The sequence below is a fragment of the Leuresthes tenuis genome, unplaced genomic scaffold (genome assembly GCF_036924035.1).
Source record: "Leuresthes tenuis unplaced genomic scaffold, fLeuTen1.0.hap1 SCAF_18, whole genome shotgun sequence".
Classification (NCBI taxonomy): Eukaryota; Metazoa; Chordata; class Actinopteri; order Atheriniformes; family Atherinopsidae; genus Leuresthes; species Leuresthes tenuis.
Window position 1 is genome coordinate 13,280,666 of NW_027325372.1, and position 12,924 is coordinate 13,293,589.

Here is a 12,924-nt window from a genome sequence, read left to right on the forward strand (position 1 = left end):
ATGCTAATGTGAGGAGCAACATCATTGATTTTCACAAGACAACAATGTGTCTTGCAGCAATTCATAACCACTGTAGATTTAACAGGTGTCTGTAAGTAGGCTACACATTACTGGGAGGGATAACTCTGGAATCAACATGACACAGATGTGCTTGGAACTTAAATCTACTGGGATATCTGTGTCTGTTTATACAATATACAGTCAAGTGAGTATTACATCACCAGTTGGGTGCCATCGAAGAGAGGAGACCCTGCTCCTACATCTTCAAGTTTGAATAAAGTTTGGAGTCGACAACATAGACAAAGAAAACATTTTAGTCACATGAGACATAGAGATCAAGGGCCTATCTGGAGGAATTCAGCACTAAGAGCAAAGTACCATCTGTGAATTATGGTAGTGGTAGTATCATGCTCTGGTGCTGTTTTGGCACCAGTTGAACTTGTATAAAGTGGTTTAAGTGCTATGAACAAAAACTAACTTAGAATTTTTGAGCAAAACCTCAACCCATCAGCTTGACAATTGAAAATTGGACAGCGCTGGATTTTCCAACAGGTCGCCATCCTTTAACCTCCAAGTACATTTTACCCCATGATTTCAAACCTTGTACATAAAATTTATTTTTTTCTAGCAGACATAACCAAAGCCATTCAGAGTCCAACTTTGTCACAGCATTCATGTCCATGAATTTCTGCAAAATTTAGAGTAGAACTGTGCCAAAGCCTCAATATTACAAAGTGAAAAGCAGCCAATTAAACTGGACACTTTGCCTAAAAAAACATCCAAGTAGTAAATGCATTAAAATTAAAGCAAAGCATGTGAAAAGGATACATCATGCAGAGGCCACGCTTGCTGCAGAGTTAACATATAGTTTATTATCATCTCTTATTTACATTAAAGCATCATTTTAAGTGCTTTTAAGCTGTTTTATAAGGCAGTTAACCTGCACAAACTATTTCAGGAACAGTAATGGAATAGCATTGTGTGGCATGTGGAAGTGTTAACAACATTTAGATTAATGTACTGGGTGACATCCAACCACTAAACAAGTGAACCATGTTATTTTTTTTTCCGAAGAAACCTCAAATGAAGGAAATTATTTGTGAACATAAATGACATATACAGTCTTGGTAAATGAAGGCAATAATTCAAGTACAAGAACTGACAAACTTTATATATTCATTAAACATCATATTTACAAAACATTTTATTTCAAGCTTTGCCGACACTCTCTATGTTTGGACCTTTATGTCTGCATGCACTTGACATTATGGTATTTATTTTGCATACTTCACCACTTATGTCCATCTTTAATGTTCACTCATGAAGAATTAGAGGGTCTTTTGGAACAAATAAAAATCTTCCAATGTTGCCAAAGCCAACTCTGTGCAAAAAATCTCATCTGGCAACGACACCAGGCGGTCCAGGGAGATGTAGTTGGGCAGTGCTGGGTCATACTGAGCTTTTCCAAGGTACTCGAGAAAGAGGTGGCGCTCTCTAAGACGAAGGTACTTTGAATTGAGGACCTACATGAGAATATATCAGATAATTGATTTATAATTAATTCTAAAAAAAAAAAAAAAAGTGTTCACATGGATCCTAAAATGGTGAAAAACTATCAAAAAACCAAGAGACAGACCACCCACCTGTGGGAACTTTGTGATCAGGTAGTGGGGTACTTTCATGGTGTTGTGGAGGAAGTCAAATGTCTGAGTGAGCTTCTTTCTATTAGCCGTCAACACCTTTGGGACGGCAATAACTATGTGTTGGATCTCATTTGCTTTGAAACCAAGCTCTATTTCACACACCTGTGGAACACATTTTCATAAGTATTAAGCAAAGCATCTCCGGCTCACTCAAACTATGCTTTCAAATCACTCATGCAGGGAGTCAATACCTTTAGGTTTTCTTTAACAGACTCCAAGCTGCCACACAGTAATCTGGGCAGACGAGCTAAAATGTTCCGTGTCTGTTGAGAGACAAAAATCGTAAATTTCATGCTAAAGCATTTCCTTCAATTCAATTAGACATGAAAAGGTTACTTACATTAGAAGCACTGAGATTGAGTTTCTGCTGATAGAAACCCAGTCTGTTGTCCAGCCTCTTTACACTGAAGTTGAGCAGATAAGGTGCTCTGGACACCATGGATGCAACAGTCTCTGAACTGAATTTTTTAGACTTGAGATAACTAACCCTTTACAAAAAATACACAAGAGAAAACATTATTAGGACAGTCTTACAGCCAGTGTGACAGCAGAGAAGCTTCTACAGCATCAAGTATAGTGGCAAATATTAAGGCATCATTAAGGCATGTTTCTATAATCCCTTCATGTTACCTGGCCTGCAGGTTTTCCAAATTCTCAGTGAGAAAGAAGGGATTGTGAGTGATAATATAGCCAAAGCGCGAATCCTCCACTCCAATCTCTTTGAGAAACAGCAGCCGGGGGGCAACATCTGTGTTGAAGTCAAGTCTCAGTAGCATGGAGCCTACATTGGGCCTTTGTTCCAGCTTCCAAAGATTCACGCCTGCGATGAGAGAAGGAAGTTTAAGAATTTGGATGCAATAACAATTTGATGGACCCCTGAATTTTCTCAGACCCCATTTCTAACAATATCTGAAAACTAGTGAAGTAAAAATAGATAAAACAGTCCCAGCAGTTGAATTACCTAGTTGCACCAGCTTGGTAAGAGTCTCTGACTTGTCAACATAATCTCCAAGAGAGGTGGAAGCTGGGGGTATGGAAGAGGGAATAGAAATACTGATGGCTTCCTCATCGCTTATCTCCTCCAATGCTGAATATTCACCAACAGCATCCAAGTCTACTTAAAGAAGAAAACAGATTGATTTTAAATCATGATGTTTGAACAAAAGTCAAATGAACAAAACTCAAAATGATCAACAAGAGGAAAAAAAATATCTACCCATGGACAACTGATTTTGGGTCATTGACACGGCATCTGTGAATGGCATTGGGGGGTTCTCGTATGAAACAATGTCAGCTCTTGACAACTCATCTGTACATTTGCTTTCCTTAGCCTCTGTTGACAGATACCGTGCTGTCATGTAATTGTAGTGGCACATCTGTTGTTTCCACCTCAGTCTCGTCTGAGTCGCTGTGCGATTCTTCATGATGAATAAGCCATTACTGATTTGGGGAAATTCTCTTGTCATTGTAACACAATGTCGAACGTAATGCTGCCAAGAATTAGCCTTGGAGCCAAGGAGACCTCTGCATCGCAAACACAGCTGTGCACAGGTAGAAGCCATGGTCATTCTGTAGGAAATGAATATGACATGTTTGAGAATCATGCAATTCAATATAAGGAATACTCTGCTTTATCTCTAGCCCATGGCAAATTACTCTAGACAGAGCATCTTCAAAAGGTTTGTAACCATCAAACATTGGGTCCTGAAATTAATGTGGATGTAATTTCAGACGTGCATCACCCATTTAAATTTTAGCTGGCTTACCATGCAATAGTATCATGAAATCTAGCAAAATTTCAGAAAAATCAACAAAATAATATACAAACATTTTAAGTTTTCATCCATTTCTGGTTTACAATTAGTAAGTGCTGGTGTACAAGACGACTAAGACTTATCTCTGACAGTAAAAGAACATTGTCGTGATGAGTTCATTGTCAACTACTAATAAAATATGTAACCAACACTTCCCGAACTGTTTATTATTCTATTTTCAATTCAATCTGTATTTGTTCAACTCTATGTACACTGTGCATTCTTACTAGCTTTATTAGTCGGACTATGAATATGTTTGTCAACAACACGGGCGATATAGAAACTTGTTATCAATACACGATAATGATGTAAAATACGATAACTAGATTCTGTCTTACGCTACAACAGTTTGTTTTGGTCCTTTAATGGATCATCCAGATATTCAAGAGCATGGTGGGGTTTAATTTAACAAGACGCAAGGCCTAAAAAAAAGTTTAGTTTACATTTTCAAAAACACACTTATGCAACATATTTAGTTGCAAACAAAACTTATAACACCAGAAATTTGACAATGTTGCCCCGTAGTTACCCTACCAGAAGCTAGCTTGAACCAGATTCTTCAATGCTAGCAAGTTAGCACAACAACTCCTTAAACCCAAATACCACTTAAATTTTAAATGAAACAGCTGAAACTAACACACAGTTGCAGGCATTTTAAGTTACTCACTATTTTAGATTCAAAATATTTCTCTGTAACTCAGCTTCATTACGTGCCAAAGCCGCACAATGTCAACTACTTTCACGTGCACAAGAACGGAAGAACTTCCGAGGCAACGTCATATTCTCGAATGTGCCACATCGATGTATTTGCCCGTGTAATTGATGCTGATAATCTTCTTATGAGGGCGACCGTTTCAGTAAAGCCTAAAGTCTAAAATAGTCAAGTTTAATTGTAGCGAAAATATATTTACCACAGTCATTTTTTTTCTTTTGATGGCAAAGTAAATACTCATGTTCGCGGCCAGACACCCCTTGGACTGAAGTGGTTCAGTCCGTCCTTAGGATTCCTGCGTAAGGAGAGGAGCAGTCTTCGCATCATTTCTATATAATTTAGTTTCAGGTTTAAATAAGTATTTCAGGGAAATTACCAGAGTTGGCTACATCAGCGACATGGTTGTCACTATGGGTCCCACTTCACCTCGGAAGGATGATGCCACCTATAAGTTACATTTCCGAAAGATAAACGAGCAACAAGTGGAGGATATCTGTCTTGACTTCTTCTACAAGCCCCATACTATCACGCTACTGACGGCTACTGTGCTCAGCCTGATGTATTTTGCGTTCACCAGGTAAGTTACAACGTCAGGGCGGTTTTTATTTGTTTAATATTAGTTTTGGCCTTTTTTAAAATAATATTGTATACTTGCAGGGATGATGAACACGCCAACAATAACCTCCGTGTTGGGTTGTTTGTGGTTGTCTCCTTTTTCTTGGTCATCAGTATCCTTGCCTTTCCTAATGGTAAGCTATGTCATCACACATACCTATGTTTTATTACTGAATGCTTTGTGATCAAGTCGTACAGCGTGTTAGTATGGTTAATTGGTGGTAAATATTAGTGAAATAAAAGCAGTATGCTTCCAGCCAACACAGATGTTATGATTTGTACCCTTTCAATATCTTGTGTGATTGTAAATACAAAACTTAAGGGTATTTGACTCATGGTTGATTGAATCCAGCAATTTCCACCTAATTGTCTGATATTGTATGGATGAAAAAAATAGGTAATATTTAGCGGAGCCAAGACAGTATTTAGCAGATGATAAATAAATGTTTGTTGCAGCGTCTCTTTATATTCTAATGGGGAAAGCACCTATTGTAACGTGTTAGTGATTTAATTTTTTGTTCTTAGGACCCTTCACAAGGCCACATCCTGCGATTTGGCGAATGGTGTTTGGTAGGTGTTCAGAATGGCGTAAATATTCTTTTCAAATACAGACATAATTTCTCTTAATTCTCGCTCACACTCTCTTGTCTTTGGTAGGTCTCAGTGTGCTCTACTTCCTGTTTCTTGTCTTTCTCATCTTCCTCAACTGGGACCAGGTCAAAACTCTCATGTACTGGCTAGACCCAAATCTGCGCTATGCCAAACGTGAAGCTGATATCATGGTAAGGATGGCTTTCAGCTTTTGCTTACTTGTGAACCATTACAGAAAGAAGATTTCTGTTTGTCAGATTTTTGCTATTCCCAAACACATTTTTTCACTTTCTAAAGAACTCTGTATAGATGAAAGTGAACTGAGTCTGTTGTCTATGTTTGAATGAAATGCACCATGATTTGGGATTTGGGGCTTGAATTTAAATTAATCACATGATACTCTGAATCATATTTCATTCTGGCCCTAATATGGATAATTTGACGGATATGATTGAAATTTTCTGCAAATTGAAAATCAATTTCTTGCTGGCATTGAATCATATGTGGTTGGTTTACAAAAGCACCTCGCACCAATAATAAGTCCAAACCCTAACTCTAAATAAAAACAAACCTAATTTCATTTTGACACATAATGAATAAGGAATAAAGGAATAAAGCTCCTTAGATGAGAGATAAGATTTATATTACAAGAAGACATGAGGAAGAGATTTGGTTGGTTGCCTTTTTGTTACCCTTGTTTTCCATTCTTCAGGAATATGCAGTAAACTGTACGGTGATCACATGGGAGCGCATCCTGAGCCACTTCGACATCTTTGCTTTTGGCCACTTTGCAGGGTGGACCATTAAGGCTATGCTGATCCGCAGCTACGGCCTGTGCTGGACCATCAGTATCACCTGGGAACTCACCGAGGTAACACACGCATGCGTTCATTAGTATTTGCGCATAACATGAGCTTTTGGCTCGACAGCTGGAATTGTTTGTAGATGGAATTAGATTACAGGATTTAGCCTAATACCAAGTTAATTTATCACTGAGCTGATTGTATTGAAAAGCTTGAGGTCAAAGGTCTTCACCCATTCAAATAAAACTCTACATTTGCTTTCATTAAGTTTTTTTCTTTAGATAAAGAATTAAATAGCTTGATTCAAATTCCTTTCATTCATTCCCACACTTTTCACAGCTGTTCTTCATGCACCTTTTGCCAAACTTTGCGGAGTGCTGGTGGGATCAGGTGATACTGGACATACTGTTGTGCAATGGAGGCGGCATCTGGTTGGGTATGACAGTCTGCCATTTTCTTGAGATGAGGACCTACCGCTGGGCTAGCATCAAGTCAGTGTTTTCTTTATTTTTTCCTGACATCATCATTTCACGTCACATCATTTCCACAGAGACATTAGTGGCTGAATAGCTTAAACAATCAAAGTGTAAGGGATTGTGCTTGAAAAGTTTGCAAACCCCTCAGAATTTTCTATATTTCTACCTCACTGCGCTCCAAAATGTTGGAAGTCTTAGTGTGATGTCCTTGTGAGGCTGAATTTCCAAAGTAACTGTTAATCCATCCGATCAGCTGGAAGAAATTTTAGACCATTCCTCCAACATCCCTCAGCAGCTTCAGCTCTGAGATGTTGGTGGGTTTCTCCTAGACTAAACCAGAATATTGCCTAAATATTCTGGTGTTTGCACAAAAGACTCAGAACTAAATTTTATATTTTGGCTGATGTGTTTCCTAGAGGAGCTTTAAGAGCTTATTACGTCTTTTCTTCCCTCTCATAAATTGCACTTTTGTTATTCCCAAATTAGTCAAACTCAGGAATGTTCTTGGAGCCTGGCCAGACCTCCCGATTTAACAGACACAAAAGCACGGGTGGAATGAACAACCTCACTGATGATTCAGTTGTTGCAAAACAGCAATAACCTGTTGTTAATGCCTGGATTTTCTGACTTCTCCCTGAAGTTGCACAACTGTTTCTGTTCAGGGAAATCCACACCACCACAGGGAAGATAAAGCGGGCTGTGCTTCAATTTACACCAGCCAGCTGGACTTACGTGCGCTGGTTCGACCCAAAGTCCTCCTTCCAGAGACTTGCAGGCATCTACCTCTTTATGATCTTATGGCAGGTAGTGTATGCTTTGGCCATTGTATTATAAATGTCAGACTGTTGATTTATCTTTCAATTATTTTGACAATAGATCACACGTTCAAAATGAGCTTCTCCACATTAAAAAAAGAAGAACAATGATTTAATTCTGCCTGTCTTATTGTTTGCAGTTGACAGAGTTGAACACATTCTTCCTCAAGCACATCTTCATCTTCCAGACCTCTCACCCTCTCAGCTGGTGTCGTATCCTCCTTGTCGGAATCATCACCGCACCCACTGTACGGTGCGTTCAACCTTTACATCTTCACACCCAAACTGCCAGCACCAGTGCACGGGATGAGATAAATTTAGATACAGTGTGATTGAGTGTTACCCATATAATGCAGCCTTTCTTTGAGACAGTATTAAATCTAGGCTTCACTTTATTAAAAAAAAAAAAAAAAAGTTTTAACAGCACCTGAACATTAATCATTTCTGACATTCCTCACAAAGCGCACAACCCCTGCCTGAGGAAAATCCCTCGCATCACTGCAATATGTGACTCTCTGCTTAAGTCATACTTCATTTCAGCACAAGTCAGTCCTATAAGTGATGCCCCTGGAGCATGGAAAGTGCTGGTGGTTTGAGATGCTCTACAACGTTTACGTAGATGCTTTGAGCTTTTGCTTTATTCTTAACAGAGATCTTCTTAAACCTTTTGCAGACAATATTATGCATACCTGACAGACACTCAGTGTAAACGAGTTGGCACACAGTGTTGGGTGTTTGGGTGAGTATCTTTCACGTCAGTTCATATCTTTCTTTTAAGCTTGTTGGTGTTAACATTTGCTATATTTATCATTATCATTAATTGCACCTGCTGTATTTTGGTCATAATTTGCAAGTAAATTGACACTTAACTTTGTTCTGAGTCTAGTAGTGTTATCCTCAGAAAGGGCTGGGACTTAAAACCAGAATTGTAAGCTCAACCAAAGGTCCCAACTGCCCTGATTAGCCTGCTTTAATTTTTCTTTTTCGTTTTGCATCGGAGCAGCTTGTTGAGGTTGATTCAGTGAGAAAATATTTTCTACTCAAATGGAACTCATGGCATTATGCAGTTATTGACCTCACTCACCTCAGACACAAAGCTGCAGATGCCCTGAGTCTGCACCAGTTGCCATAGCAACAAGATGGGCACTCTCTGTCAGCATGAAGTACTTAGCGTTGAGACTGCTCTCTTAGTTTCCCAATGCAGTCTTGCAAGTAACTATTAGCCATGAGTTCAAACGGGTGGGACTGTAATGTTAAGAGCATGCATACGGACAGTTCAGAGAAGCTCCGCTGCAGTGCAGATGTTTTGCCAAAAGAGGGGGCCATTGTTGAATACAGCAGCTTGTTTTTGAAAACTTTAAATGAAACGCACCATTTTTTTTTTCTCTTTCTGGCTAATTATATGTTCATATTTCTTTTAAGAGCCATCGCTTTCCTGGAGGCTCTGGCTTGTGTGAAATTTGGCCAAGATTTGTTTTCAAAGACCCAAATTCGCTCTGTCCTCCTATGGCTTCTCTGTCTGGTAAGAAAAAAAAACGTACTATACACCCTGGAACTATATTTCCTTCGTAATTATAACTGCCTAAAATTGATCAAATATGTTTGAAATGAGTGAATATTATAGTAATAACGGTAAATCCATTGCTCATCATTCAGTTTTCTTATTTTATAAAGATGGATTTCATATTTTCTTCTAATTTTTTTCTTTCCTTGTTCAGGCACTCATCACACTCCTGTGTTTGTATGGGATGGTGTGGTATGAGCAACATAAAATGAAGGTGAGAGCCTGCTTTGGGTCTTGAAAAAACGTACTAGTTATGTATTCATTATATGTCAAGTATGATTATTCATGTTATAAAAGATTTTCAAATTATTTCTTCACAATCATGATGATAAGTCATCTCTTTCACTGCAGACATTTTGACTGGAGCGCATACTTTATCAATAATAATAACAATTTCTTTTCAAGTACGCCAAGATATTGACAGTGAGTCCATGCACAATAGCAAGACCCTGAAAGTGATCTTTTAAAGGCGGATTTTGAAACTTTGGTCTATAAATTAAATTATCACACAAGGGAGCAGAATTTTACCAGATGAAGTGTTTGTTTCTGCCAACTGTGTGACAACAAGATGGGGGAGGGGTAGCTCTTCTTCATCGGCTCTGCTGCCTGTTGATATTACTGTCTCCTTTAATTTTAAATGAATAGTCATTAAGAAAAACAGCCCAATAACTGTATGGCGAGCGTAGACTAATTTTGATCTTTCTGTAGATAATGTGCCGGCCTAGCGCAATAGCACAGCTGTCACACTGCAGTCCTTTTTTATATGTAGGTTTTCCTTTTCTGTGAAAAGAAGCGTCCTCATTAACTTTCCGCTGTTGCACTTTGGTTATTCATATGTACCAAACAGAGATTCAGCATCTCAGCAACGCATTAATACATTCAGCAAGCTGACGTTGTGGAATCAGCTGAGAAAAACATGCTGCTGCAACACAAACTGCATCCACGACGATTTTCTGACTAGTACAAATAAATAAAAGATGCAAGTTCTGCGTCAGATTTGTGGAATAAACCAACACCAATACTTAGTCAGTTTTGCAGGGTGGCGGCAAAGATCATGTTTAGTTGCCAGGAGCTGTTGCTATTGCTGTGGTTACTGTGCATTTCACTATTACTCTAATTTTAAAACAATTTCTATTTGAACCTGTGCATTTTCGACTGTCATGTGTCAAAATGTCTTGAAATTTTGAGCCAGTGGAGGCTAGAAAAACAGCTCTTTGTAGCTAGATGTTAAGGCACTTGTTTGCAGTGTATATTATTTTTGTTTGTCAGAGATTCAGTCACTCATTCAGTCCGAGCCTCCTTCTGTTAACAGAGCCTGTCTATGCAAAATGAGGACTGCAATGACAGCAGCGTTGTTGACTCATGTGCTTTCATCCCAGATGGCCTTGCAGGTTTGTCCCATAACACACAAGACTTGTGGCAAATCTTTACTGAGCGCCGTCCCAAATATTTAACATAACTTTGTCTTTTTGCGCTACAGCTCAGACGGATTCCTTAAGAAGTTTACAGCCAACAAAACGAAGGAAGTCCTCAGCGAGAAACCGATTTGGGAACAGCCACAGAGGAAAGAGACAGTAAACAACACTGATACAAAGCATTCAGAACTACTGTAGAGAACAATGAGAGGATAGTACATGCAAAAATACAGGAATGCAGTTCAACTTACTAAAAACTTAAAAGTGGTTTAATAAATCCCAGAATGCATATTATGCACGGGAGCCAGGGGTAAAGCAATAAGCTTACAGGTTCATAGACCTGCAGACTAGTGTCTTGAGTCTTTATTATAATCAACAATATGCACTGGATTCTAAATGAGAGGACTGTCCTATTTGAACTGTAAAAATAGCATCAGCATACTGTACAACCAACACTGTCTATTTAACAGCAGAATGAATGTTTGGATTCCTCGCACTGAAGTGTAGACTCCAGTCCACTCTGGCACAGCTACTAATACCTTTTGCACACAACCTCTTTTACTGTTAAATCTTTCAATATTACCATGTACGAAATTTAATAGCTTTACGATATTATCTAATAATCACAAAAATCATGGATGATGATGATTATGTGATACATTTGTGGATTTAATGTATTTGTTTGTGTATTTTTGCCAAAACTGACCACTTCTTCCACTTGTATGGAAGGCAGTAAAGTGATATAAGAGCTTTACTTCAGTCAAGATTGCACTTGGCACACATAGTTTTTGTTCAGTTCATATTAGAAAAACCAGCTTCTGAACCAGCTGTGCTCTGTGCATTTTAGTCTGACCCCTATTGTTGAACCTGTCAAGAATGTGTAACTATTTATGTTCGTAACTGGAGAGACGTAATGTGTATGTGTAAGACTACTGTGACATTCAATCTAACAAGGCCGTGGTGACATTCAGTAACAGAGGATAATCATTTATTCAAAGACGGTCACTTTTTTATTCTATTTGTCCAAATTTAATAAGCTGTGTTGTTAAAAGTCAACGCGGGACTGATCTACATTATTAGCTCTTATTATTGTTGAGTGGACCATGTAACATGTGCTTACTGTTAATTATTTGTGATTTCACTTTCTAAAGCAGTAACCTGCCTGTGTGGTTCAAGTCTACTTTTAATGCAGATCGCACCATATTTAATATAAAATAAATTGTGTTATTTGTAAACTGTACATGTAATTATTTCTTGTGACATTACTGATGGGGGGATTTATAGGTGTGGATTTGCTACTTTTTGTATGTGGAAATTAATTGCTACATTGAATAAATATGTTTTTTGTCCAAAGACTTGAAGATATTCCATTCTTCTCCTCATCCTTGAGGTAAAACAGCAGTGACGGGTGGACACTTGAATTCTGCATCATTCATAAATAATACCAGAAAGAACTGGAAGTATTTACAAACAAATTCTAAGAAACAGTTCCTACCGACTTGTCGTAGACACGCTGCATGCTAAAATATGTATTTTCATGTTTTATTTGATCTTTCTGCATAAGAAGTGCTCTTTTCTATACTTTTAGATGCCTTTCCACATGAAATGAAAGTTAAATTAAGAAATACTTTTTTCTGATCCCAATGGGATAGGCTGGTGCAGTATCCTTTTTTTTTCATTATGTTTTCTTGTTGCTGCTGGCAGGAATGGCCCTGGTGTCCCTGTTACATCATATTTAAGGAATCCTCAAACTGATCACACTCTGCTGTCTCAGCGCGAGGCCATCCAGAAGGCATTTAGCGTGGTTGTTGTGCTGCATTCTTCATTTTACAATCAGGTTCAGGGTCTTCAGAGCCATCCCCAGCACAGTGCCAGCCATCTTTATCAGTTTGTAAGTTTGTTTGAGTCTGGTATAGATGCCCAATGCAAATATATTGGTAATGCACTAAAGTAAATTGTCATTCACCAACGATAAAACTGAAAATAACCACAATGACCTGCTAGACTTATATTTAGTGATACTAAGATTCACCAAGAGTTTATATACAATGCATGAGAAAAAGATTAGTCTTAAACTGTTGCTTTATCATATCAAATATCTAACGATTCAGTTTTATAATTAAAAGTACCAGAAACTACAAAAGATATTCACATTTTTTATTTTTATAATGATGTAACAAAATAAGCGATGAGAAATCCGCCATACCTGAGAAACGATGTTCAGGCTAATGATCAATATTTCTGAACAATAATGTTGAAAATCAGTTTTCTTGTGAATCGTTTCAACTCTACCAATATATCTATATTACTGCTCATTAAAAAAAAAATAAAAACATATTTAAATAAATGTCCCTTAGTCAAATACCTTATAAAGCTTTGGTCTTCACAATAGAACAAGCCATGGAAAATGTCTTAG

At 38.0% G+C, this 12,924-nt stretch overlaps 2 protein-coding genes across 4 annotated transcripts; one reads left to right on the forward strand and one right to left on the reverse strand.

Moving 5' to 3' along the window:
* Positions 1 to 1,150: 1,150 nt before the first annotated feature.
* On the reverse strand, positions 1,151 to 4,292 carry mterf3 (mitochondrial transcription termination factor 3). Of its 3 annotated transcripts, none has more exons than XM_072370871.1 (8): positions 4,185 to 4,292; positions 2,920 to 3,272; positions 2,665 to 2,817; positions 2,334 to 2,523; positions 2,044 to 2,191; positions 1,895 to 1,966; positions 1,644 to 1,805; positions 1,151 to 1,523 (listed from the first exon to the last, which is right to left on the reverse strand). In XM_072370871.1, the coding sequence occupies exons 2-8, from the start codon at positions 3,269 to 3,271 to the stop codon at positions 1,329 to 1,331; spliced, it is 1,272 nt and encodes a 423-aa protein (XP_072226972.1). In that variant the 5' UTR covers position 3,272; positions 4,185 to 4,292; the 3' UTR covers positions 1,151 to 1,328. The 3 variants fall into 3 exon arrangements, with proteins under 3 accessions (XP_072226972.1, XP_072226970.1, XP_072226971.1); XM_072370869.1 differs by having other exon boundaries at positions 2,665 to 2,820; XM_072370870.1 differs by lacking the exon at positions 4,185 to 4,292 and adding an exon at positions 4,052 to 4,147 and having other exon boundaries at positions 2,665 to 2,820.
* A 231-nt stretch (positions 4,293 to 4,523) lies between these two features.
* ptdss1b (phosphatidylserine synthase 1b) lies at positions 4,524 to 11,873 on the forward strand. Its single transcript, XM_072370659.1, has 13 exons — positions 4,524 to 4,806; positions 4,887 to 4,978; positions 5,370 to 5,414; positions 5,502 to 5,626; positions 6,148 to 6,306; positions 6,578 to 6,729; positions 7,377 to 7,518; positions 7,670 to 7,782; positions 8,203 to 8,268; positions 8,952 to 9,051; positions 9,248 to 9,307; positions 10,406 to 10,484; positions 10,574 to 11,873. The coding sequence occupies exons 1-13, from the start codon at positions 4,628 to 4,630 to the stop codon at positions 10,669 to 10,671; spliced, it is 1,410 nt and encodes a 469-aa protein (XP_072226760.1). The 5' UTR covers positions 4,524 to 4,627; the 3' UTR covers positions 10,672 to 11,873.
* Positions 11,874 to 12,924: the final 1,051 nt, after the last annotated feature.

Coding starts and splice junctions, on each gene's coding strand:
- mterf3 (XM_072370869.1), bottom strand. CDS start 3,271: ATGACCATGGCTTCTACCTGTGCACAGCTGTGTTTGCGATGCAGAGGT. Junction 2,524..2,664: donor TACCAAGCTGGTGCAACTAG/GTAATTCAACTG, acceptor CTCTCATCGCAG/GCGTGAATCTTTGGAAGCTG. Junction 1,806..1,894: donor CTGTTAAAGAAAACCTAAAG/GTATTGACTCCC, acceptor TGTGTTCCACAG/GTGTGTGAAATAGAGCTTGG.
- ptdss1b (XM_072370659.1), top strand. CDS start 4,628: ATGGTTGTCACTATGGGTCCCACTTCACCTCGGAAGGATGATGCCACC. Junction 5,627..6,147: donor AACGTGAAGCTGATATCATG/GTAAGGATGGCT, acceptor TCCATTCTTCAG/GAATATGCAGTAAACTGTAC. Junction 8,269..8,951: donor ACACAGTGTTGGGTGTTTGG/GTGAGTATCTTT, acceptor ATTTCTTTTAAG/AGCCATCGCTTTCCTGGAGG.